Source organism: Lipotes vexillifer, unplaced genomic scaffold, assembly GCF_000442215.2.
Source record: "Lipotes vexillifer unplaced genomic scaffold, Lipotes_vexillifer_v1.1 scaffold207, whole genome shotgun sequence".
In the NCBI taxonomy this organism is placed as follows: domain Eukaryota; kingdom Metazoa; phylum Chordata; class Mammalia; order Artiodactyla; family Lipotidae; genus Lipotes; species Lipotes vexillifer.
Window position 1 is genome coordinate 2,223,214 of NW_006784469.1, and position 24,238 is coordinate 2,247,451.

The following is a 24,238-nucleotide window of genomic DNA, read 5'->3' on the forward strand; positions in this document are numbered from 1 at the left end:
GCCTGTGTGTCCGGAGCCTGTGCTCCGCAACAGGAGAGGCCACAACAGTGAGAGGCCCATGTACCGAAAAAAAAAAAAAGAATTCTCTGTAGTTCTGTACATTGCCCCAGGTAATGGTATTATTTAAAGTTTCAGGGCCTGTTTGCAAGAAATGGATTTGGTGTGGGATGACCCTCCCTTATTGTGTAGTTTAGACTTGCATCTTAAAATCATGATTTCAGTGCATCTTATGAAGATGCAGGTGTTTAATTCTCAGTCTTAAAAATATTTTACCGTCTCATGAGTGATCACAGCAGAAATATTATGAGATTGTATGGTATACACTGTACATTTTTTCCCTTTATAAAAATGGGAGAGATAGATGAAAAAATGGGTCAGTCAATTGATCCTTGATGGTGCCACTTGATTTATGATTTCATTATTACTTCACTAGCTGCCTTTATTTACATGGGTGCTTAACTTGACTAATACCAGTGAGATTGGGGGTCACTTGCCTCTACTCAAACTGTGCCCCCAAATCCTGGCATCTTTGCACCTGTGCCAGTTGCACCAGAACTAGGTGAAACCTTAGCTAGGCAAGTCTGGCTACTGATGGACCACCAGCATCATCTTTGAAAGTGAAGGATTCTGCATTTCCATTTTTGTTTGCCCAGTAGTTTCATTTAGACATTGGGTTTGCTTTACTCAGACTTCAAATTCAAGCCTTTTGGCTTCAAAGTACAGGGAGAATGTAAGGCAAACAGGACATGTGTGGTTTGTGGTGTTATTATCAGTTCTTGTTGCCTGATTTTACTACTTCAGACATCAAAATGATTATCCCGCTTTCGAGGAGTGATGTGATAGCCCGTAGGAAAACATGAGTGATTATACATAAGTAGGATTTCTCAAGACTTAGAAAAATATGGTTGCCAAATAGTAATACTCTGTATTTTTAATCTAGCTGCTGCTCTTTTCATTTTTGAAGCATTAAAATGGAACTGAAGGTTTGGGAATTCTGTCGTTGTTGTTTTTAAACCAGTGATTAGCTATATATTCCATCAGAAAGGTCTTTGGCTAAGTAGAATTTGTCCATTTGCCAACTTTAGAATTTGGTATACTTACTTTAGATTGCTCATTTTAATGTATTGATGGTTTCTATTTGAATAAAGTGAAATATGTAATTAAATTTAACCATACTTTAATTTCTTTTAATAGAAAATGACTGCAGTATTGGAAGATCATTACTATTGGAAGACCGATTAGCATCCATTTCATAAGAGAAGCTTGACCACCATTTGCTCTGGCATGGCGCAAAACAGTCCACAGCTTGATACGCAGGTTCTCCATGACCTCCGACAACGTTTCCCTGAGATTCCGGAGGGTGTGGTGTCTCAGTGCATGTTACAGGTAGATTACCCACCAATGATAGTGATATTAAAGTTACAGTTTTCCTTATTAGAGGTGACTTTGTGTTGTAGTGACTAGAACTCAGTTAAGTTTTCTTGTTTATGTTGGGGGAACATTTAGAGCAGGATTTCTCAACCTTGGCCCTGTCGACATTTTGGGCTGGATATATTGTTTGTTGTGGGGGTCTGCCTTGTGCATTGTAGGATGTTTAGTAGCATCCCTGGCTTCCACCCACTAAATGCCATTAGTATCCCTGCAGTTGTGATAACCAAAAATGTCTCCATGGGAGACAAAATCTTCATGTTCCATGGGAGGCACATTTCTCCCCCATTGAGAACCAGTGATTTAGAGAAAAGAATAAAGGCGTGTAGCAAAAAGAAAGATTCTTCATGCATTTCACTTCTTAAATTTTGGGGGTTGTGTCATCAGTCCCCAAATCCTTAGAGTTGAATTTGGATTTCAAATTTATCATTATAACTTCTTAAACTATATACTTTTTTAGCCTATTTTTTAAAGTTTTTAGAAAGTTCCCTCCCTTTCTTACTGTTTTTCTAGTTAGTAAATGCTTAACTAATATCTAATTTTAAGTGGAAGGCTACTTTCTTTAATCACATTACTTTTGTCTTGTTGTCTTCTATTGAAATAAATCTTTCATCTCTGATAGAACGTCTCTTCCCACTCAAGGGGCCACAGAGAAATGGGCCTAACACTCCCCCGTTGAGTTTTGCATCATCCTTCACAGAATCGCAGTGTGTTTTGGGTTACAGCATTTCCCTAGTTGGTTGACTTTTGGGAGCAGTATTTCTGTCCTGCCCACTGGACTTCCGTAATTACACAATCAGTTCAAACTCTATGTTACTGCATAATATGCAAGCTTCTCCCTTACAGTGTGAGCTGCTCAGGATATAATGTAAACCTATATATAGTTGAGGTTAATTGCAAATAGAGACTCACAGATCAGTGGTGGTAACAGAGGTGCTTCCTTTGTTTGCAAGCCCTTCTACTAGGTCTCGTTTTTGTGTTATAGCTTGTCTTTATTTTTTCTACCATAACATTTCCAGTCTGAATTTCCACTCTTTACTTTAGCCCCATTTTGGTCTGTGGTAGAGCAAAGGTACTTCCCACTGGAGTGAAACCCTTCTAGTTTAAACCAACTTCCTAGCAGTTACCTTCCTAACTTATTCTAGGGCCCCCACCTTGTTTTTTTAATTTAATTTTATTTAGCCCTTTATTTTTTCAAGGCTTATTGTCTTCGTTTTACTAAATTGAAAGAATGGAACTTTAAATTCAACTCAGTGAACATTTGTTAATAACTTACATTGTTCTTTTACTTTTTTGTTCCTTTGGGATTAATATTGTTCATCAGTATGGACACTTACCACCTGCTGGCTCTGGAAAGTTTCTCTGTTTGCATTAAAATATATAAGACTCAGTAGTTTGCCTTTTTTTCCTTTTAATTGAAGTATAGTTGATTTACAATATTGTGTTAGTTTCAGGTGTACAGCAAAGTGACTCAGTTACACATAGACATATATCCGTTCTTTTTCAGATTCTTTTCCATTATAGGTTATTACAAGATTTTGAATACAGTATAGTTCCCTGTGCTATACAGTAGGTCCTTGTTTATCTATTTTATCCCAAACTCTTAATTTATCCCTCCCTCCCTGTCTAGTAGTTTGCACTTAATACACAAGCATTAAAGCCTCTCTCTAGGTTATCATCCCCCAGTTTAGGACCACTTTTTAGGGGTATGATGCTTTATTGGCTCAGTCCTTTCATGAGTGTTCACATATGTCTTCTTAAAACTTCTGACCTCTTTATCCAGCTAAACAATTTTTATTTCTTTATTCTTCATATTTATCATTTGATAAATTTTTTATCCTTTGCTTTTTCTTTTTAAGACATTTAGCAGGTCAGATATGACATTTGAATCTATTGTGGTGGTATTTTTAAAATACTTCCGTAAAGATGCTACTTAAATATTTTGTATTTGTGGTTTTAAATTTTTCTTCCTAAGAAAATGTACTCAGCTTGTCACTGTAGACATACATTTGAATAGGCTGACAACTCCAACTTTGCATCATTTAAATTTGTATCTTTTTTGTGGCAGTACTAATTAGGCAACCTAATTCAATGTAGAAAACATGAAATTTTAGGATAATGAATAAAAATGTCAAATAGTGAAGTGCCTGTTACTGCTTAGGTTTCAAATAAAACTCTAGTTTTTGTTCTCCTTTTAATCCATAGGTTTATTAAAAAACTTGAAGGAGCTAATAATCTTTTTTTTTTCCCCCTTCAGATATCTGTCAGTGACATTGTCTTGTTGGCAATCAGTTTGAATCCTTTGGCTCCAAGTTTGCATAGTGTCTAGCAATATCTGTCTTCTATCTTAATATGTCTTCCTTCCCTTGATCAGCATGGTTTCAAGCAGGATAAGAAAAAGCCCAAATTTAATTGTTTTCTTATATTTCAACAATTACTTTTTTCCTTGGCTCAGAAAGTATTTTAAAAAGTACTTGAATTTTAGTATCAAAAGTTTTATATAAGGAGAAGGATAAAAGTTATTATGGAGTTTTTGATAAAGCCAATTCTTTGAATTTCTGAGAATTCATTTTACAGAGGTTTGCTTGACTGAATTTTCTATTACTTCCTAAAGTTTCAGTATAGTAATGTACTTTTGGCCTAACATCCTGTCCCTTGAAATTACTGTGTGATAGTAGAAAGAGCACTGGGAGTCAGAAGACCAAGAATCTAGAACTGGCTCTCCAGTTAACTAGTTAAGCGCTTGTTGTCAAGTCATGTAACTTCCCAGGCATCTCTTTGCTCATCTGTAAATGAGTTGAGTTGGAGTAGATGCGAACCGTAAGAGTTCTCTCAGCTCTAAAATTAAAACATTTTATGTCCTGTTTTACATTTAGCTTTATTTGGTTCTCAGCACAAGTGAAGTGTTTGCTTTCATTTTTATATAAAATGTACTTTTCCCTAGAATATAGTAATATGTGTATATGTGCATATCTGTATATATATTTATGAAATACGGAGAAGGTCATGATAATTGAGAAACTTCAATAGATTATCTCAAAGGTAATGAATAATTGTGTTTTAGGCCAATAAAATAGTTCTGAATTCTGTATTTTAATGGAAAACTATCTTATAGTACCTTAAAATTTTCAAAAGAGGAAACCTTTTATTAGTTTGATTACTGTCACTTGGAACATCTAAAATGTCAGTTTGCTGTTTACCATCTTTGTGTGTGTATATAATTCAAAAAATTGAAATCTTTAAAAGATTTTGGAAGTTTACCAAGCTACGTTTGAGCGGGTAAAAACTTTGGAGACTGTGGGAGTGTGAATGAATTTCATTAAGGCAGTCAAGACCTGGTTTTGTGTTAAATTACCATAATTTGGCAAAGTCACGGAACCGTACTTTAAAAAGTGGATTTGGGGCTTCCCTGGTGGCACAGTGGTTGAGAGTCCACCTGCCAATGCAGGGGACACGGGTTTGTGCCCCAGTCCCGGCAGATCCCACATGCCGCGGAGCGGCTGGCCCCATGAGCCATGGCCACTGAGCCTGCGCATCCGGAGCCTGTGCTCCGCATCGGGAGAGGCCACAGCAGTGAGAGGCCCGTGTACCGCAAAAAAAAAAAAAAAAAAAAAAGTGGATTTGTTTTTATACTGATATCTTTTTTTAACTTAATCTTTCATAATCTTGAAGTTAGATAGGGTTAACTTCGGTTAAACGAAAAGTAAAGGCTGCTTTAGAATTTTTATTGTTTTGAGTCTTTAGGAATTTTTATTGTATTTTCTGATTGGGGTTTCATTACCTTTTGAAAACTAATGCATGGTTATTTTCATGTTTATCAGTTTAAATATTAATGATGGATATTACTTATATATTACAGCAAGTGTGCTGAATCCAAGATTAGCCCAGCATTTTAATTTGTTGAGATGCAACAAGTGTAAGATGAGTCCTGGATTTGGAGTCAGAAAAGTTGGGGTTGAGTCAGTGTTCATTAGTAGGTACTTGACATTTCTGTAGCAGTAGCAGTAGCGGCGTAGTACTAGTTATGTGAGCTAAATGTCTGTAAAATAATATGAATTGTTTGGGATCTCCTTTTCAGGGTCGATGACCTTAAAGCTTTTTTGTGTTTAAAATACTGTTATCTACTTATTCTGTGACAATTATATTTACATAATTCTGTGGCAAAGCTTGACTTCCCACTATTAGGATTTGTCCATTTTGCCAATGTTATTTTTACCATTTCTTCCCCCTAGAACAACAACAATCTTGAAGCCTGTTGCCGCGTGCTTTCCCAGGAGAGTAGCAAATACTTATATATGGAATACCACAGTCCAGATGACAACAGGATGAACAGAAATCGCCTTTTGCATATTAACCTGGGTATTCATTCTCCTAGTAGCTACCACCCAGGAGATGGAGTGCAACTTAACGGTGGTCGAACACTGGTACATAGCTCAAGTGATGGACATATTGATCCACAGCATGCAGCAGGCAAACAGCTGATATGTTTAGTTCAGGAACCACACTCAGCTCCAGCTGTTGTCGCTGCTACTCCCAACTACAATCCATTTTTTATGAATGAACAGAACAGAAGTGCAGCTACTCCTCCTTCACAGCCACCTCAACAGCCATCTTCCATTCAAACAGGAATGAATCCATCTGCTATGCAAGGGCCTTCACCACCACCACCGCCACCTCCCTCATACATGCACATACCTCGGTATAGTACAAATCCAATTACTGTTACAGTATCCCAGAACCTCCCTTCTGGACAGACTGTACCAAGAGCTTTACAAATTCTTCCACAAATTCCAAGCAATCTTTATGGGTCTCCCGGTTCTATCTATATTAGACAGACATCTCAGAGTTCATCAGGAAGACAAACTCCTCAGAGTACACCATGGCAGTCCTCACCACAGGGCCCAGTGCCTCATTATAGCCAGCGTCCTTTACCTGTTTATCCACATCAACAGAACTATCAACCTTCTCAGTATTCTCCCAAACAACAGCAGATCCCTCAACCTGCTTACCATTCACCACCACCTTCTCAATGTCCTTCACCCTTCAGCTCTCCACAGCATCAAGTACAGCCATCCCAGTTGGGCCACCCTAGTTCTCATGTCTTTATGCCACCTAGTCCTTCAACTACTCCACCCCATCCATATCAACAAGGACCTCCTAGCTATCAGAAACAGGGAAGTCATTCAGTAGCCTATCTCCCATATACACCATCTAGCTTACCCAAAGGATCCATGAAGAAGATAGAAATTACAGTCGAACCCTCTCAGAGATCTGGGACAGCAATTAATAGGAGTCCTTCACCTATCAGTAATCAGCCATCTCCACGGAATCAGCACTCATTGTACACAGCCACCACGCCACCTTCAAGTTCTCCTTCAAGAGGGATATCCAGTCAACCAAAACCTCCATTTAGTGTCAATCCTGTGTATATTACATATACACAGCCAACTGGACCTTCTTGCGCTCCATCACCATCTCCTCGGATGATACCAAACCCAACTACAGTTTTTAAAATTACTGTAGGCCGAGCAACAACTGAAAATCTTTTAAATTTAGTGGACCAAGAAGAACGTTCTGCAGCCCCAGAACCTATTCAGCCCATTTCAGTGATACCAGGCTCGGGGGGAGAAAAGGGAAGCCATAAATATCAGAGAAGTTCTAGTTCTGGATCAGATGACTACGCCTATACACAAGGTAATTTTACCCTTTTTTTGAAATTTAATCTTTGTGGTGAGGTGGCAGTCTCCTATTCAAAATAAAATAATTTATATTAGCTGTCTAATTTTAATTAAATATTTAGTATTTATTAAATATTGGATACTAGCATTGCTATTAAAAATAGGGTTAGTGCTTCAAAATCATCTACAGACTTTGCTTTAAAATATAAAAATATAGGCATGATAATAGTGACCTCTAAAAGACTTCTTTTTTAGGAAGAACATTCACTGGGAGAAAAATATAGACAAGTGAAATCAATATTGTCAAAAATACAAACTACAGAGTGGGAAACAAAGATTCATAGAGGGTGGACTAAAGTTTATCAAGGTGAAAAATTTGAATATTTTCTAAGAGGATGGCCTGAAGGGTGTAATATTTATAAGTAATATATATTTATAGGAAGTGGGATTGGTAATGAAGAACATTATTGGGTTAGTTCACAATGGACCTAACTAAATATAAGGAGAATAGAGTATTTTAAAAGTTTGTTTCAAGATATGTGATAATTTAGTATTCTTTCAGTATATAAGAAGGGAAGTAATTATGATTGTAATTCAGTATGCCTGGTTTTGAGCCTGTTTAAAACGCACACAGGTATAGTTAAAGAGAATCTTGGGGAAATGAAGGACAATAGAACAAGAGGAATGTATAGATGGTGTCATTTTGGCAGAAGTTACAAGAGCTAAATTAAAGCAGATTTGAAGGCAGAATAGCATTAGAAAGACATGAGAGTAAATGTCACCTGAAGTTGAATGACAGGGTTCTTTACAGGTATTTCGTACATTAGCAATGCATATAGAAATTTCCCAGTCACTTGTTCAATGTTACTTTCTGCAATGACTTTATCTGTAATGCTATAGCCTTGCTGTTACATCAGCGAGCAAGGATGGAGAGGTTAGCAAAGCAATTGAAACTTGAGAAAGAGGAGCTAGAGCAATTGAAGGCTGAAGTTAACAGTATGGAGCATGACCTGATGCAGAGACGGCTCAGAAGGGTCAGCTGCACCACTGCGATCCCAACGGTGAGTACCATCTATTAGGATGCATGGATAGGAAGGTGGACATGTTGGCTGTCCAGGCTGTTTGTTTTTCTTTTAGGTTCTGTTCCTGGCACAGTTTTGGTTTTGTTTCTGTTTTTTAAACAATGGATGAAGGACTTCTGCCTTCTGTTGTCATCAGAATAATTTGATGCTTTATTTTTCTTTCTCGTGTGAATTCCATAGACTCGTCACTATTTTCAAATACTGACAGTTATAATCAAGGTAAAGCATCTCATTCACTATAAATTGCTTTCTGTCCGAAAAGAAATGAAAAGTACACCTTGACCAAATATTTTATACATTGTTCTTATGTATTCATTTATCCTTTTAAGCATATTGTATATATATTTTTCAAACATTTAAAAGTTATTTTTCTAAGTACATTAATGCACATGAGTTAGATCAAGATGAATATGCATTTTGGGAAAGTGTTGACTAGAATATTTTAAAGCAGAGCAATTTGGTTGGTGTAAATAATTGTAGAAACTAAGATAATAGTATTAACAGCGGTCCTATCAGGAACTGCTCTCACGAAAAGATTCGATAATATATTTTTAACATGTTGGTGAATATTTGTGAGTTCTAAAGTTATTTAAAAATTCCGAAAAATTGGAAACAGGTGTCCTGAAATCCTGTGACATCACAAGCTTTCTGTGATCCAACCTATCATTTCATCTTTCAACATTGATTCGTTCAACAAGCATTTTTTTTTTTTACAGTTTATGAATGTGGTCCTATACTAGGAGCTTAGTGTATACCTGCTAGTGGGAGAAATAGACCTATCAGTAGATAACTGTAATACAGTATGGTAAGTGCTGTGTCTGCTCACGGGTAATGAGAGAACTCATACATCAGCTAGTTTATCCGTGTATACTCAATACACTTTTTGCTCTCTCACATTACGCTCCTGCTGCAGTGGTCCTCTGAAGCTCTGTGTATACGTATAAATGCTGTCTGTTCTTCAGGGCTGAACTTAATCTCTACTTTTTCAAGGAGCCATTCCTCATGTTCTTACCGTCTCTTAACTAAGGGTAATCTCTTTCTCAGAGTGCACAAGTTTAGAGAAGTTAGTGTATATATCAGGCCTCCTGCAGACAGGATGTCTGCAGCTATGCCCTCATAGAGAAGTTTTTAACTGAAGTTCGTGGCTTCAAAGGAGATCCGTGAGTCCCTGAAATTATATGCAGAGTTTCATATGTGTGTTTATATGGGAAGCAGGTCTATAGCTTTCATCTGATTTTCATAAGGTTATTAGAACTCACCTTTTTCCTTTAATTTAGTAACTGTATGAAAATCAGTATTATAGCATAACCTAAAAATACTAAACAGTACAGTATTGCTATGTAGTCATAGAGGAAAGGGGAAGGCATTTTAGAAGGGAAAAAGAGCATGAGGTAATGAAGGCTTGAAGTCAAGACAGACTTTAAGGAGTCTTTACGGTTCCCTCATTTAAGCTGAGATTTCTGATGTCTTAACAGGTTAATATGCATAGGTAGAATAGTGGAGGTGTTTGAACTGTATTCTGCTGGTAATGGGGAACCAGTGGAAGTTTCTGAGAAGTTAACTATTGAGAAAAAGGCACATTTAATAATGTAATGACATTTTTTCTAATATTGACTAAATGCCTAAGTATAGTCAATATCAGAAGTGAGAAGGAAGGGTTTTAATTACTGAAGACACATGGAAAATTACAAAGCTACCTTTTTTTTTTTTTTTTTTTTTTTTTTTTTTTTGTTTCCCTTTGGGGTCTCTCCCGTTGCGGAAGCACAGGCTCCGGACGTGCAGGCCCAGCAGCCATGGCTCACGGGCCCAGCCGCTCCGTGGCATGTGGGATCCTCCCGGACCGGGGCATGAACCCGTGTCCCCTGCATCGGCAGGCAGACTCTCAAGCACTGCGCCACCAGGGAAGCCCTACAAAGCTTTCTTTGACTGAAAGATGATACTAATGTAAATCACATCTGTGCCTCATTTTTTTTTCCCCATTCAAAATCTTAATTATATCCTCTGATTGGGGGAGATATTGAAGAACATAACCCAAATGGGAATCCACCAGTGGTGGGTGGGCACTTTGGAGTCCTTTAGGTACTTGTAGAGTATAAACAAATTTTCTTAGCATAGAAGTCATTTCTCTAAAATAACCATATAAACTTTTTTTAGCAACTTCTTGCTTTATAATAATCCCTGCTAAAGCCCTATTGATTTCTTTGTTGTTGTTGGAAGTAGAGAATTGTCTAAGGTAGCATAGATCAGTGCTTTAAAAAAAAAAAAATTTTACACGAGAGCTTTTATTGATGAGACTTCCTTAGAAAAAGAGGGAAGTTAGTCAAACTGCTGCCCTATGCTATAATTTATTTTTAACTTTTTGTTACAGAGAATTTCAAACATAACATAAAATAAGCAGAATAGTATAGTGAACTCCTGTGTAGCCAGCACCCAGCTTCAGAGATTAGTGTCTCATGTGGGTGATAATACCTGAGAGGTGAGAAATTTGAGTGTGTGATTCCCATGTGTTTCCACTGCCAGGCCTAGAGTAAAATAGAAGACTAATAGGAACGCGTGGCTGAAGAACAATTATACATGGTGGTTAAGATCTGGGCTCTCAATGCAGGTGTGAATTTGAATCCTACTTCTTTCTGCTCCTTCTGTGTCACTCATATATCCTTGGATAAGTAGCTTCCTTTATGCTTGTTTTCTGGGGAGTACCCATCTCATGGGATTTTTGTTAGAATTAAGTAAGATACATTAAACAATTTATATAATGCCCAACAGATAGTATTCTTACAAAATAAATGTTGTTTACAAGATACTGGAGAAATCTGCCTTAGGTATATATATACATCACACAAATCTGAAATACTTTGAAAAAACGATTTCCTTTTAACTTTAGGAACATGTATAACATAAGGGTATGTATTATGTAGGAAATTAATTAAGAAATAAAGCATTTAGTCATAATTCCCTTTTTGTTCATAGAGGCTCATTCGTGGCACCATGATGTAGTTGAAAGGGTGCCTACATAGGCTCTGGAGCCAGAATAACTCCTTACTCACTGGTTCTGTCTAACTTCTCTGTATCTGATTTTCCCTATCTATAAAAGGGAATTATAAGAGGTATATTTTAATATTATTGTCAAGATAAAGAGGCAGTATATGTAAACTGCCTGGTGTGAAGTGGGTGCTCAATAAATGGGTATCACTATCATTGTCCCACTCGTGTAGGATTATACAAGAGAATTAACTTTTTTGCTGCTAAGCACATATTGCCTCCTTTACGTTTCAAACTAATTTCTTACCAAGTAGTGTATAAAATGGTTAGAAACCTGGGTGCCTCATGAAACTGAAATGCAGGTTTGTGACCAGCTATATGTGCAGTTGCAGATGATTAGAGGAGCAGTGAAATAACCTTTCCAAGGAGGGCAGAAGTGAACGATGCATAACAGCCATCATTTTTCTCAGTCTCCTGTTTGCAACACATTGTATTAAATGCTGTGGGAGATGTCATCTCTTAACAACATCTGTATGTGAAAAGACATACATATATCTGTCTGTGAACCTGTACGTGTGTGTGTGTGTGTGTGTGTGTGTGAGAGAGAGAGAGAGAGAGAGAGAGGGAAAAGATAATGTAAGACAGTAAATCAGAAGTGCTGGCCAACTAAATAGTAGTGATATTAACTACTTTCAGAGTTCTGAGATAGAAATGTTAGTTTTTGCTAGTAGGGTTCAAAGATGGGACACTTTCATGGAGAAGGGGGAAATTTAAGTTATATGTTGAAGGAAAAATAAGATTTTAATAATCAGAGAGCTTCCAGTTATTCCCTCCCACAAGTTTTTCCCCTTCATTCATCTTGTCCTGATTAATTGGGTTTTGGGACCAACCCACAATCCCAGATGCATAACTGGGGCCAAACCATGAAAGAACATTAGTGGTCTTCGACCTTGGTCTCTGAGACAACTTCTTAAACTGATGGAACAGGTGACTCAAGGTATTTCTGCCACCTTCTGGAAAAAAGCTTAGAATTTTTTACTTGGAAATGTCAGATATAAAACATTCTGGTACTTTACAAACAAGTCTGAATTACACACAACCAATCTTGAAACCCCCTCCCCCATGAAAATACCGTATACTTTTGGACAAATGGTAGTAATGTTTCAGAAACAACTTTTTTTCCCTCAGTCAGAAGCTATGAAGATGGACATAGGAATCTTACAGATAAACTTAGTTTTAGCAAGTTCCAGTGGTTCTACTGTCTTTGGAAATGAGTGTGGTGATGAGAGCTTTTTTGTTGTTATAAGCCCATGTAGTAGCCTCTTGAGTATAAAGTGTACTATAATATTTCCATACTTACAGAGCTTCACTATTCAGGACTGCTGTGGCTGAAACATTCCCTTCCCCCCACAAATACATAGGAAGGATTTGCTCCTTTAGGTACTTTCCCAGTGATTCTACAAAGAAAAGAATAGGTTCTTTCACATATTCCTAGGAAGACAGCATCACTCTTTGAAACCCTTGACCAAGTGCTTTATCTTTAATATAAATGCTCAGATATGTTTTAAACTTTTAATATTTAATTACAAGGTGTAAGCATTTTGCATGTTAACATCACATGGTTTGCCCCTAGGAAGGAGAAAAGAAAAGCAGTCCCTAATAAATATTTCTCAATGACTTTTCTGTTCCCCTAGCATTCTAAGGGATTGTAGCTCTTATTATATTCTGCCTGTTATATCATTTAAAACTTTTGACACCTGCTAATTTAATGGGCATTCCCAGTTATTCTGATAATATGGCCTAACAGCATAATATCTTGCGTTATTGGTAATTAAGATAACCCATTTTGCTTATTTTTCTTCACTTTTGTATTTAGTTTTTAGCAAAACTACATGTTTTTAACAGAATAGGATTTTATTGTCTTTTACTTCATGTAGTTGAAATCACCTGAGTAACCGGGTTAATAGCTGTGCTGTGCTGAAAGATTCAGTACCCATGCCTCTGGAGTCTAAACTCTTATTTTTTACTGTACATATATGTAAATAGTAAGGAAATTCAGAATCTCGAGGGAAGTAGCAGCTTCCAAAAAGCTTTATTTAACTGAAAAATAGGGCTCTCTTCACATTTCAGAGTCTCACTGAAAGACCTAGGGAGTAGGCTGGGCTGGAAAGGTCAAGGCAGAAGGAAACAGAGTTGGAGGAAGAATGGAATCCATTTGTTTCTGAAATTTTCATGTACTAGATTAATAGCTTCCTTTGATCTAGAAAAGAAGACAAAAAGATTTCTATGTAAGTTTATACGGAAGACCTCTATATAAATCCTGGCATTATCAATTATGTTTCTTATAACCTTGGGAAAAAGATATAACTTCTTTGCGCCTCAGCTTTCTCATGTAAAAATTGGGGGTGATATCAGTACTTACCTGGGAAGATTGTTTTGAGGAAAGAATGAGAGAATTCTGGTGAACATAGTGCCTGACAATTAATAAGCATTAATTAAAATTAGTACTGTGGTAATTTTTACCAGCCTTGACGAGACTAAAATCGTGGACGTTGCTTGTTTAAAAGGTTGATTCTTAGTTTCCCTTACCATGAAAACGTAGAAGTAAAATACTCCCAATGCTTTGTGATTAAAATATGGTAGTATCTGTATGAGAGAACATAGTGTAGTATTACAGCCCCGCCACATTATATGCAGATTTTGTTTATATGTGGCCATATTGATGTCACCACTTTATTCCTTGAAAAACATACAGGACTTCTTAAACATGCCCTCTAATGGATTAGGGCCATTTTCTTGGTAATAACCAATCAGAACGATTAACGTGAATAGCAGTTCTTAAATGTTGGGCTTGATAATGACTTTCCCACAATTGCTATTTTGGGTCCTTTCTTACTAGCCTGAGGAAATGACAAGATTGAGAAGCATGAACAGACAACTCCAGATAAATGTTGACTGTACACTGAAAGAAGTTGACCTCCTTCAATCTAGAGGTATAGACTTGATTATTTGGTAAACCATAAGTAATAGTGTGGTGTTTTAAGCTGCTTCAATAGCAATCATTTTGGTTTTACAGATATAATGGAGAAAAACTCTCTCTTAAAAGATCAGTCCTGGTAGAGATCCCTCACTCCATGGTCATAGATCAGATTTGGGTGATCAAAAAATAGTATTACTTTGGCAACTTCATCATTAAGTTCTTAACCATTTAGACTGTTTTATGTTGTTACTCTGTATTTATCCTCTTTTAGTCATGCACTGTGAATATTTTATAAATTGCTGGGGTTTATTAATTCTAAAACTTAGTAGATTTATATTATGTGATAGTCATCTAAGATATCTGTAAAAATAGGGATCCCAAATCAGAACATCAGATTTCTCACTTTAAAAATAAGTTCCATATGCGGTTTTTTATGTTATCTGTTACATGAAAACATTCAACTCTATCTTAGGTATTTTGTTTTGGGGGTTTTTTTTTTTGGCTCTCTTATAGAAGTGTACTACAGTAGAAGCTCTCTTAATTGACTTTGATGTACCCTACTCGCCGGGTTAGAGATATTCTTCATTTTCCTCTGTAAAATACAGAGCCAGGAGGCTGCATTCTGGCATGTCTCTGTACTATTGCTCACATCAGCTCAATTGTCTGTTTACCAAGAGTCAGTTGTGCCTGTTTTTAAACCCGTTTAAATTACAGAAGTATTGTAACTGGCATAATGTTTTCAAAACTGACATGAATGCTGGAGAAGCTGCTCTTTCTATAAAAGCCATAGGCAACTGCTTTTTAAAGACTCAAAGGCAAACACTTTAAAAAAGAAATATATAGGGACTGTGAATTAGATACGGGTGAAAACAACTGAAAAGGATTACAGAGGAAAGTCAAAACTCTAAGAGGATTCTATTCTCAAATTAAATGTTCTTAAAGTATCTTTTTTGCTCCATTCTAAAATCAAAACAGGGAATTATAGATCAGGGTGCAGCAAACTAGCCTGCTCTCTGTTTCTGTAAATAGTTTTAGTGGAACATAGCCAGACCATTTGTCTGCATATTGTCTGGGGCTGCTTTTGTGTTTCAACAGCAGTTGAGGGCTTACACCTGTATTACAGGTCCACAGAGCCTAAAACTTTTATTATCTGGCCCTTTACAGAAGAAGTTTGCCTGCCCACCCCCACTTTAGATCATCATGATGGGTGTAGTTAATTTAAGAAAGACAATATAGAAGTCTGGTCAACAGATACATCAAGAAAAGGTCTTGGTCCAACATTAAAATATTGCTATGTTTATATGTTTTGTTACATTAAAGTGGGCCTGGGCTTCCCTGGTGGCACAGTGGATAAGAATCCGCCTGCCAATGCAGGGGACATGGGTTCGAGCCCTGGTCCGGGAAGATCCCGCATGCCACGGAGCAACTAAGCCCGTGCACCACAACTACTGAGCCTGCGCTCTAGAGCCTGCGAGCCACAACTACTGAGGCCCGCGCCTAGAGCCCATGCTCTGCAACAAGAGAAGCCACCACAATGAGAAGCCCACACACTGCAAAGAAGAGTAGCCCCCGCTCACCGCAACTAGAAAGAAGCCTGCACGCAGCAACCGACCCAAAGCGGCCAAAAATAAATAATAAAGTTGGCATGTAATTTTTCTTCAGAATTCCGTTTTAGTCAGCCACCCCTCCCCCACCGCCACTTGATTATGGCAGCTAAGAGAGCTTCTACTGTATTTTAAAGTACCCCGTTGCCATTTTAAGGCAAGATTATACAGTAGAAGCAGGGGAACCAAAAAGATACGGAACTCTGTGAACAATAGACAGAAGCACATTTCCATGTGAAAGTTGAGCAATCTGGTTGGGTACCCTTGAAGTTAATTTCAGAAGCCTAGGGGACTCTACAGCCTAGTAGCTTTAAGCAATGAAAGAACTACTGCGTGGGGGTTAGACAAACTATTGCTACTATATTAGAAGGTTGCATCAATTTTTTTGCTTAATGTGTTCTTTGAAGCTAAACAAGAAACACTGAAACATTTGGTTGGGATATTTTTAGTAAGCCTTATGGGATCTAGAAATTAGATCATCAGCTGTAACTTAAGTAATTGAGGAAATACTTATGCAGCATCTTAAAGCATAAAAAGATCTAGTTAATAAATGAAATAGCATTGTGGCTTTCATGAGCCATCACAGGAATTATTTTCAGAAAATTATTTTAAAATAGCATATCTAAATGGATTAAAAGCATTTGTGTATAGTACCTGCAAGGAAAACCGTTATTGAGGTTTTATAAACGAAGAGCTGTGTTTTTGCTATCTGTTGGGCAACAAAGAGCTCTTTTTGGTGCTTAAGCAGTTCTAAATCTCCCTTCATAAGGGGTCCAAATATATCCATTTTATACTAAATTCTACTCCTCCATCCTGTGGAAAAATTTTATACTGAGTTTTCAGCCTAAATTATTAAGCCAGAGAAGGAATCTAGACATTTTGGGGGGCAGGGCATTTAGGTTAGATACAAATCAGTGCGCGAGTTGATGAAAAGCAGCTTCATTGTTGGTTTTGGTGAGGAAAACTTTTGTCGAGGGAGAAAATTAGGTCTAGAAATCAAGAGATCCAATATATTTGAACTTTCAGTACCACATATCATCCTCTGTAAATAAACATGTATACAGTTTCAAAGCTTAACTGGAATTACGCAGAACTGGCAGATTGCGATGATGGGTTCACAGATGTGAAGGTAGGACCCAAAGTTGGCATTGGATCAAAACTGATCTTGCCGGAGTCATGTCAGGAGAAGGGGCTGAAACAGACACTGCATCAGGGAGTGAACATTTTGAGAGAGGTGAGATTGTTCTATCTGTTATTCTGAAATTGGCAGCATATCATCTTTTATTGATAAGTCTGTAGGGAACATTTAAGATTCTCCTTTTCTTGAAGATAGGAATCCCTGAGCTGCTGATATCATAACAACTTGATTAATCTTGGTAAATTTATGTTTAGCTTCTTCCATACTTGAATTTATAATGGATAAAATTTTAAGGTTAATATGAAAGACATAAACGTGAGCTTTCTCATGGTTTTGTTCATTAAAATCAAAACAAACAGAGAAAACAGTTCAGTCATCCTTTCTCTTCTTCATTTACCTCCCTATGTGCGCCACATACTTAATCCTGTGTAAAGAGATGAGCTGTATAGTTAGAAAAATGTTCCTTTAGGTGATACGTTGTAGAAAGACACTGAAGTGGTAGTTTGCTTGGGTATTTTCTCAAAATGGTAAAATGATTTCAGTGGGAGAAGGGTAGGATAGTATAATGAGTTTTGAAACCCTGGAAAAACAGTTCCCCTTTTTACATGTTTCATTTCCATATTTTCCTCAAGAAAAATTTCAAATAACAGCAGAAAGAGTCCTAAATGCTTGCTGATTTTATTTTCTTTATAGGTAACTTTGATCCAAAAGCTATGAATAATTTTTATGACAACATAGAACCTGGTCCAGTTGTACCACCCAAGCCACCTAAAAAAGGTAAGTAGGGAAATGTCACAGACGTCAGAGAAATGAATATGAAAATTCCTTGGCAGTTCACCTAAAAAGCTGAAGAAATTTCCATTAGAGATAGCATTTTAAAAGTTACCCTATTGATGTTACTGTGGCAATAATGAAATGTCCCCAAAACCTTAATTTCTAAAAAGTACTAAATAACTCCTAGAGGTCAAAGGTAACTAAAATACGATATACAATTTATTTTTTAAAAAATAACTTGAAAAAAATTGTTATTTTGTATAGTTGATTTACACTGTTACGTTAGTTTCAGGTGTACAGTGAATTTGGTTCTGTTATACATATACCCATTCTTTTTTCAGATTCTTTTCCCATGTAGGTTACTACAGACTATTGAGATTCTTTTCCCATGTAGGTTATTACAGACTATTGAGTAGAGTTCCCTGTGCTAGAAGTAGGTCCTTGTTGAGTATCTGTTTTATATATAGTCGTGTATATGTTAATCCCAAGGTCCTAATTTATTCCTCCCCCACCGTCCTTCCCCTTTGGTAACTAACTGTAGGTTTGTTTTTGAAGTCTGAGTCTGTTTCTGTTTTGTGAAGAAGTTCATTTATATCATTTTTTTAGATTGCACATGTAAGTGATACCGTATGATATTTGTCTTTTTCTGTCCGACTTACTTCACTCAGTATGATAATCTCTGGGCCCATCCATGTTGCTGCAAATGGGACTGTTTCATTCTTTTTATGGCTGAGTAATATTCCAGCGTGTGTGTGTGTGTGTGTGTGTGTGTGCGCGCGCGCGCCCCACATCTTCCATACCTTCTTTATCCATTCCTCTGTCGATGGGCATTTATGTTGCTTCCATGCCTTGCCTGTTGTAAACAGTGCTGCGATGAACATTGGGGTGCAGGTACCTTTTCAAAATATGGTTTTCTCCAGATGTATGCCCAGGAGTGGGATTGCTGGAACATACGGTAGTTCCGTTTTTAGTTTTTAAAGGAACCTCCTCATAGTGTTCTCCACAGGGGTTGTACCACTTGACATTCCCACCAACAGTGTAGGAGGTTCCCTTTTGTCCGCATCCTCTCCAGCATTTATTGTTTCTAGATTTTTTGATGGTGGCCATTCTCACTGGTGTGAGGTGATAGAGAAATGCAAGTCAAAACTACGTTTTGACTTGCATTTCTCTAATAATCAGTGGCGTTGAGCATCTTTTCCTGTGCCTCTTGGCCATCTGTATGTCTTCTTTGGAGAAATGTCTGTTTAGGTCTTCTGCCCATTTTATGATTGGGTTGTTTGTATTTTGATATCGAGCTGCATGAACTGTTTGTATATTTTGAAGACTAATCCCTTGTGGATCGCATCATTTGCAAATATTTTCTCCCATTCTGGGGGTTGACTTTTGTTTTGTTGATGGTTTCCTTTGCTGTGCAAATGCTTTTAAGTTGAATTCGATTCCACTGGGGTTTTTTTTGTTTTTTATTTTCATTACTCTGGGAGGTGGATCCAAAAACATAATCGCTGCGATTTATGTCAAAGAGTGTTTTGCCTATGTTTTTCTTCTAAGAGTTTTATAATATCTGGTCTTACATTTAGGTCTTTGATCCATTTTGAGTTCCTTTTTCTGTATGGTGTTAGAGAATGTTCTAATTTCATTCTTTTACATGTAGCTGTCCGGGTTTCCCAGCACCACTTATTGAAGAGACTGTCTTTCCTCCACTGTATGTTCTTGTCTCCATTGTCATAGATTAGGTAACCATAGGTGTGTGTTTCTCTGGGCTTTCTATTCTGATCTGTATTTCTGTTTTTGTGCCATTACCAGACTGTCTTGATTACTGTAGCTTTGATTCCTCCAGCTCCGTTTTTCTTTCTCAGGATTGCTTTGGTTATTCAGGGTCTTTTGTGTCTCCATACAAATTTCAAAATTTTGTTGTTCTGATTCTGTGAAAAGTGTCATTGGTAATTTGATAGGGACTGCATGGAATCTGTAGATTGCCTTGGGTAGTGTGGTCATTTATAACAGTATTGAATCTTCAAATCCAAGAACATGGTCTGTCTTTCCATCTTTCTGTGTCATCTCCGATTTCATTCATTAGTGCCCTGTGGTTTTCAGAGTATAGGTCTTTGACCTCTTTCGGTAGGTTTATTCCTAGGTATTTTCTTCTTTTTGATGCGATGGTAAATGAGATTTTCCCCTTAATGTCTCTTTCTGATCTTTCATTGTTCACGTATAGGAATGCAACAGATTTCTGTGTATTAATTTTGTACCCTGCAACTTCACCAAATTCATTGATGAGCTCCTAATAGTTTTCTGGCATCTTTAGGATTTTCCATGTATAGTATGATGTTGTCTGTAAACAGTGACAGTTTTACTTGTTCTTTTCCCATTTGGATTCCTTTTGTTTCTTTTTCTTCTCTGATTGCTGTGGCTAGGACTTCCAAAAAAGTGGCTAGAGTGGACATCCTTGTCTTCTGCCTGATCTTAGAGGAAATGCTTTCAGGTTTTCACCATTGAGAATGATGTTTGCTGTGGGTTTGTCATATATGGCCTTTGTTATGTTGAGGCAGGTTTCCTCTGTGCCCACTTTCTGGAGAGTTTTTATCATACATGGGTGTTGAATTTTGTCAAAAGCTTTTTTCGCATCTATTGCGATGATCGTATGGTTTTTATTCTTCAGTATGTTAATGTATGTATCACACCAATTGATTTGTAGATACTGAAGAATCCTTGCATCCCTAGGATAAATCCCAGTTGATCATTGTGTATGATCCTTTTAATGTGCTGTTGGACTCTGTTTGCTAGTATTTTGTTGAGGATTTTTGCATCTCTGTTCATCAGTGACATTGGCCTGTAGTTTTCTTTGTGACATCTTTCTCTGGTTTTGGTACCAGGGTGGTGGTGGCCTTTGTAGATCGAGTCTGGGAGTGTTCCTCCCTCTGCTATATTTTGCAAGAGTTTGAGAAGGATGGGTGTTAGCGCCTCTCTAAATGTTTGATAGAATTCACCTGTGAAGCCCTCTGGTCCTGGGCTTTTGTTTGTTGGAAGATTTTTAATCACACTTTCAATTTCAGTGCTTGTGATTGGTCTCTTCGTATTTTCTATTTCTTCAGTCTTAGGAGATTGTACCTTTCCAAGAGTTTGTCCATTTCTTCTGGGATGTCCATTTTTTTGGCATAGAGTTGCTTGTAGTAGTCTCTTAGGATGCTTTGTATTTCTGCGGTGTCTGTTGTAAACTTCTCCTTTTTCATTTCTAGTTTTATTGATTTGAGCCCTCTCCCTCTTTATCTTGATGAGTCTGGCTAAAGGTTTATCAATTTTGCTTACCTTTTTCCAAGAACTGGCTTTCAGTTTCATTGATCTTCTCTATTTTTTCTTTGTCTCATTTCTTTCTCCACAAATTTTAGGTTTTGTTTGTTCTCTTCCAAGTTAATTTAGGTGTAAGGTTAGGTTGTTTATTTGAGATTTTTCTTATTTCCTGAGGTAAGATGGTATTGCTGTAAACTTCCCTCTTAGAACTGCTTTTGCTGTGTCCATGTTTTAGATCGTTGTGCTTTTTTTTCATTTGTCCCTAGGCATTTTGTGATTTCTTCAGTGATCCATTGGTTGGTTAGTACCATGTTGTTTAGCCTCCACGTGTTTGTTTTTTGCACTTTTCTTCTTGTAGTAGTTCATTTCTAATCTCATAGTGTTGTGGTTTGAAAAGATGCTGATATCATTTCAATATTCGTAAATTTACTGAGGCTCAGTTTGTGCCCAGCATGTGATCAATCCTGGAGAACGTTCCATGTGCACTTGAGAAGAATGTGTATTCGGCTGCTTTTGGATGGAATGCTCTATAAATAGCAATTAAGTGCATCTGGTCTAATGTGTCATCTTAAGGCCTTTGTTTTCTTATTGATTTTCTGTGTGGATGATGTGTCCATTGATGTACGTGGGGTGTTGAAGTCTGCCACTATGAATGTGTTACTGTTAATTTCTAGTTTGAAGGCTGTTAGCATTTGCCTTATCGAGGTGTTCCTATGTTGGGTGCACAGATATTTACAATTGTTATATCTTCTTCTTGGATTGGTCCCTTGATCATTATGCAGTGTCCTTCTTTGTCTCTTGTAACAGTCTTTATTGTAAAGGCTATTTTGTCTGATACGAGAATTGCTACTCCAGCTCTCTTTTGATTTCCATTTGCATGGAATATCTTTTCCCATCCTGTCACTTTCAGTCTGTATGTGTTCCTAGATCTGAATTGGGTCTCTTGGAGGCAGCATATACAGGGGTCTTGTTTTTGTTTCCATTCAGCCAGTCTGTGTCTCCTTGTTGGAGCATTCAGTCCTTTTACGTTTAAGGTAATTATAGATACGTATGTGCTTGTTGCCATTCTCCTAATTGTTTTGGATTTGTTTTTGCATGTCTTTTCTCTTCCTCTTTTGTTCTCTTGTGATTTGATGACTATCTTCAGTGTTGTGTTTGGATTGCTTTTTCTCTTTTGTGTGTGTATCTGTTGTAGATTTTTGGTTTCTGGTCCCCATGAGTTTTCTTTTTGTTTTTTAACTTTTATTGGAGTATGGTTGATTTACAATGTTGTGTTAGTTTCAGGTGTATAGCAAAGTGAATCAGTTATACATACATATATCCACTCGTTTTTAGATTCTTTCCCATATAGGCCATTACAGAATGTTGAGTAGAGTTCCCTGTGCTGTATAGTAGGTCCTTATTAGTTATCTGTTTTATATACAGTAGTGTGTCTGTCTATGTCAATCTCCCAACTTATCCCTCCCACCCTTACCCCCAAGTTTGTTTTCTACGTCTATCTATAACTCTATTTTGTAGATAAGTGAACTTGTACCCTTTTTTGAGAATCCACAGATAAGTGATATTATATGATATTTGTCTTTCTCAGACTCACTTTGCTTAGTATGATAATCTCTAGGTCCACCCGTGTTGCTGCAAATGGCATTATTTCATTCTTTTTATGGCTGAGTAGTATTCCGTTGTATATATGTACCACATCTCTTTATCCATTCCTCTGTAAATGGACATTTAGGTTGCTTCCATGCCCTGGCTATTGTAAATAGAGCTTTAGTGAACACTGGGGTGCATGCATCTTTTTGAAGTATGGTTTTCTCCAGATAGATATATTATGCCCAGGAGTGGGACTGCTGGATTGTATGGTAGCTCTATTTTTAGTTTTTTGAGAAATCTCCTTACTGTTTTTTCCACAGTGGCTATACCAATTTACATTCCCTCATCCTTTGGGAGAATCTCTGCCATATAATTATTTTTCAGTTTGTGGGTCTCCCACCTGGTGGGTATGGGATTTGATTATATGGGGAAAGTGCCCCTCCTACCATCTCTTCGTGGCTGCTTCTTTGCCTTTGGATGTAGAATATCTTTTTTGGCAGGTTCCAGTGTTTTTTTTTGTTGATTGTTGTTCAGCAGTTTGTTGTGATTTTGGTGTCTTGGTGAGAGCAGGTGAGCTCAAGTTCTTCTACAGTCTCCCTCCCCCCAGAATAAGTTGAAACTGTATATAATGTAGTTTAAATTTACTCAGCATTATAAAAACTATAGTCCTAAAAGATAATTCTTTCTTACAGTGTAATGGGAAGAATCCTTGTGTACTCAACAGGCAGGCATAACAATTACATTGGGACTAGGACAAAGGAAATCCTACATGACCAAGATTTGAGGAATCACTTTTGCATAGTTATTAAATCATTTCTGTGTGGTATTAAATCTTTTGAGTTTTATGTACCAAATGTACAACTAGCATTGCAGTATCTTAAAAAATTAATCTTTTCCTTCTCCATTCTTATAATTCTCAAGCCTGCGGTGAAGTATGCATTTCATATCTTAATCCTCTTTGGTTTAAAGAACTCAAGGTAGGTTGATCATGAGGACATACAATATTGGAGAAGGCCTTTACTTAGAAAAGTTACCAACGGGGGGGGGGGGTAACATTTTAAAATCACATCATCAAACTGATGAATCAGAGAATTTAAAATTCTACACAAAATAATGTTACCTAACCTAAACAGCTTTGTGTGCAACACTCGGTACAGAGTGTTTTAAGTATTTCATTTATAGGTGGCAATGCAGTACATGTTCTTTTTTTTGTTTAATACTATGGGGTTGGCCAAACAGTTCGTTCAGGCTTTTCTGTCTGAAAGATGTTAGAGAAAAACCTGAATGAACTGTTTGGCCAAGCCAATACTGTGGATGTTTTGACTGCTCTGCATTTAAAATAGCCTACTGCTGTCTAAAAATGGTACAAAGAAGAATCTTAGTGGATGACTACCAAGTACCAGCTTTGAATCTACTAAGGAAGCATTCCCTAGTGGTAATCCAGTTAATTGATTCAAGGGCTGTGGGAGGACTCACCCTGTTTAAGGGATATGTCCACTGTGAGCCACCTGATTAATTAGTTAGCATAAACTCTATGGTCTGAAGGGCCCACCATAATTAACAAGGACACTCTTGTCTCTTGAGAAATTTCAAGATTTTCGAGGTTACCTTCCAGGAGCTGGTTTACAACAGTTAGTTAAAGTAGTGCTTAGAAGGAAATCTATAGCCTTCAGTGCTCATATAAGACAAGGAGA

The 24,238-nt window shown here is 37.3% G+C and overlaps 1 protein-coding gene across 1 annotated transcript in view; it reads left to right on the forward strand.

The window, feature by feature from the left end:
* Positions 1 to 1,194: 1,194 nt before the first annotated feature.
* TAB3 (TGF-beta activated kinase 1 (MAP3K7) binding protein 3) overlaps positions 1,195 to 24,238 on the forward strand; it is a 29,903-nt gene continuing 6,859 nt past the window's right edge. Inside the window, exons 1-5 of the mRNA XM_007456849.1 lie at positions 1,195 to 1,386; positions 5,661 to 7,122; positions 8,007 to 8,167; positions 14,070 to 14,163; positions 17,586 to 17,669. Coding sequence (XP_007456911.1) covers positions 1,285 to 1,386; positions 5,661 to 7,122; positions 8,007 to 8,167; positions 14,070 to 14,163; positions 17,586 to 17,669 — 1,903 coding nt within the window. The 5' untranslated portion in view covers positions 1,195 to 1,284. The remainder of the gene's footprint in view (positions 1,387 to 5,660; positions 7,123 to 8,006; positions 8,168 to 14,069; positions 14,164 to 17,585; positions 17,670 to 24,238) is intronic.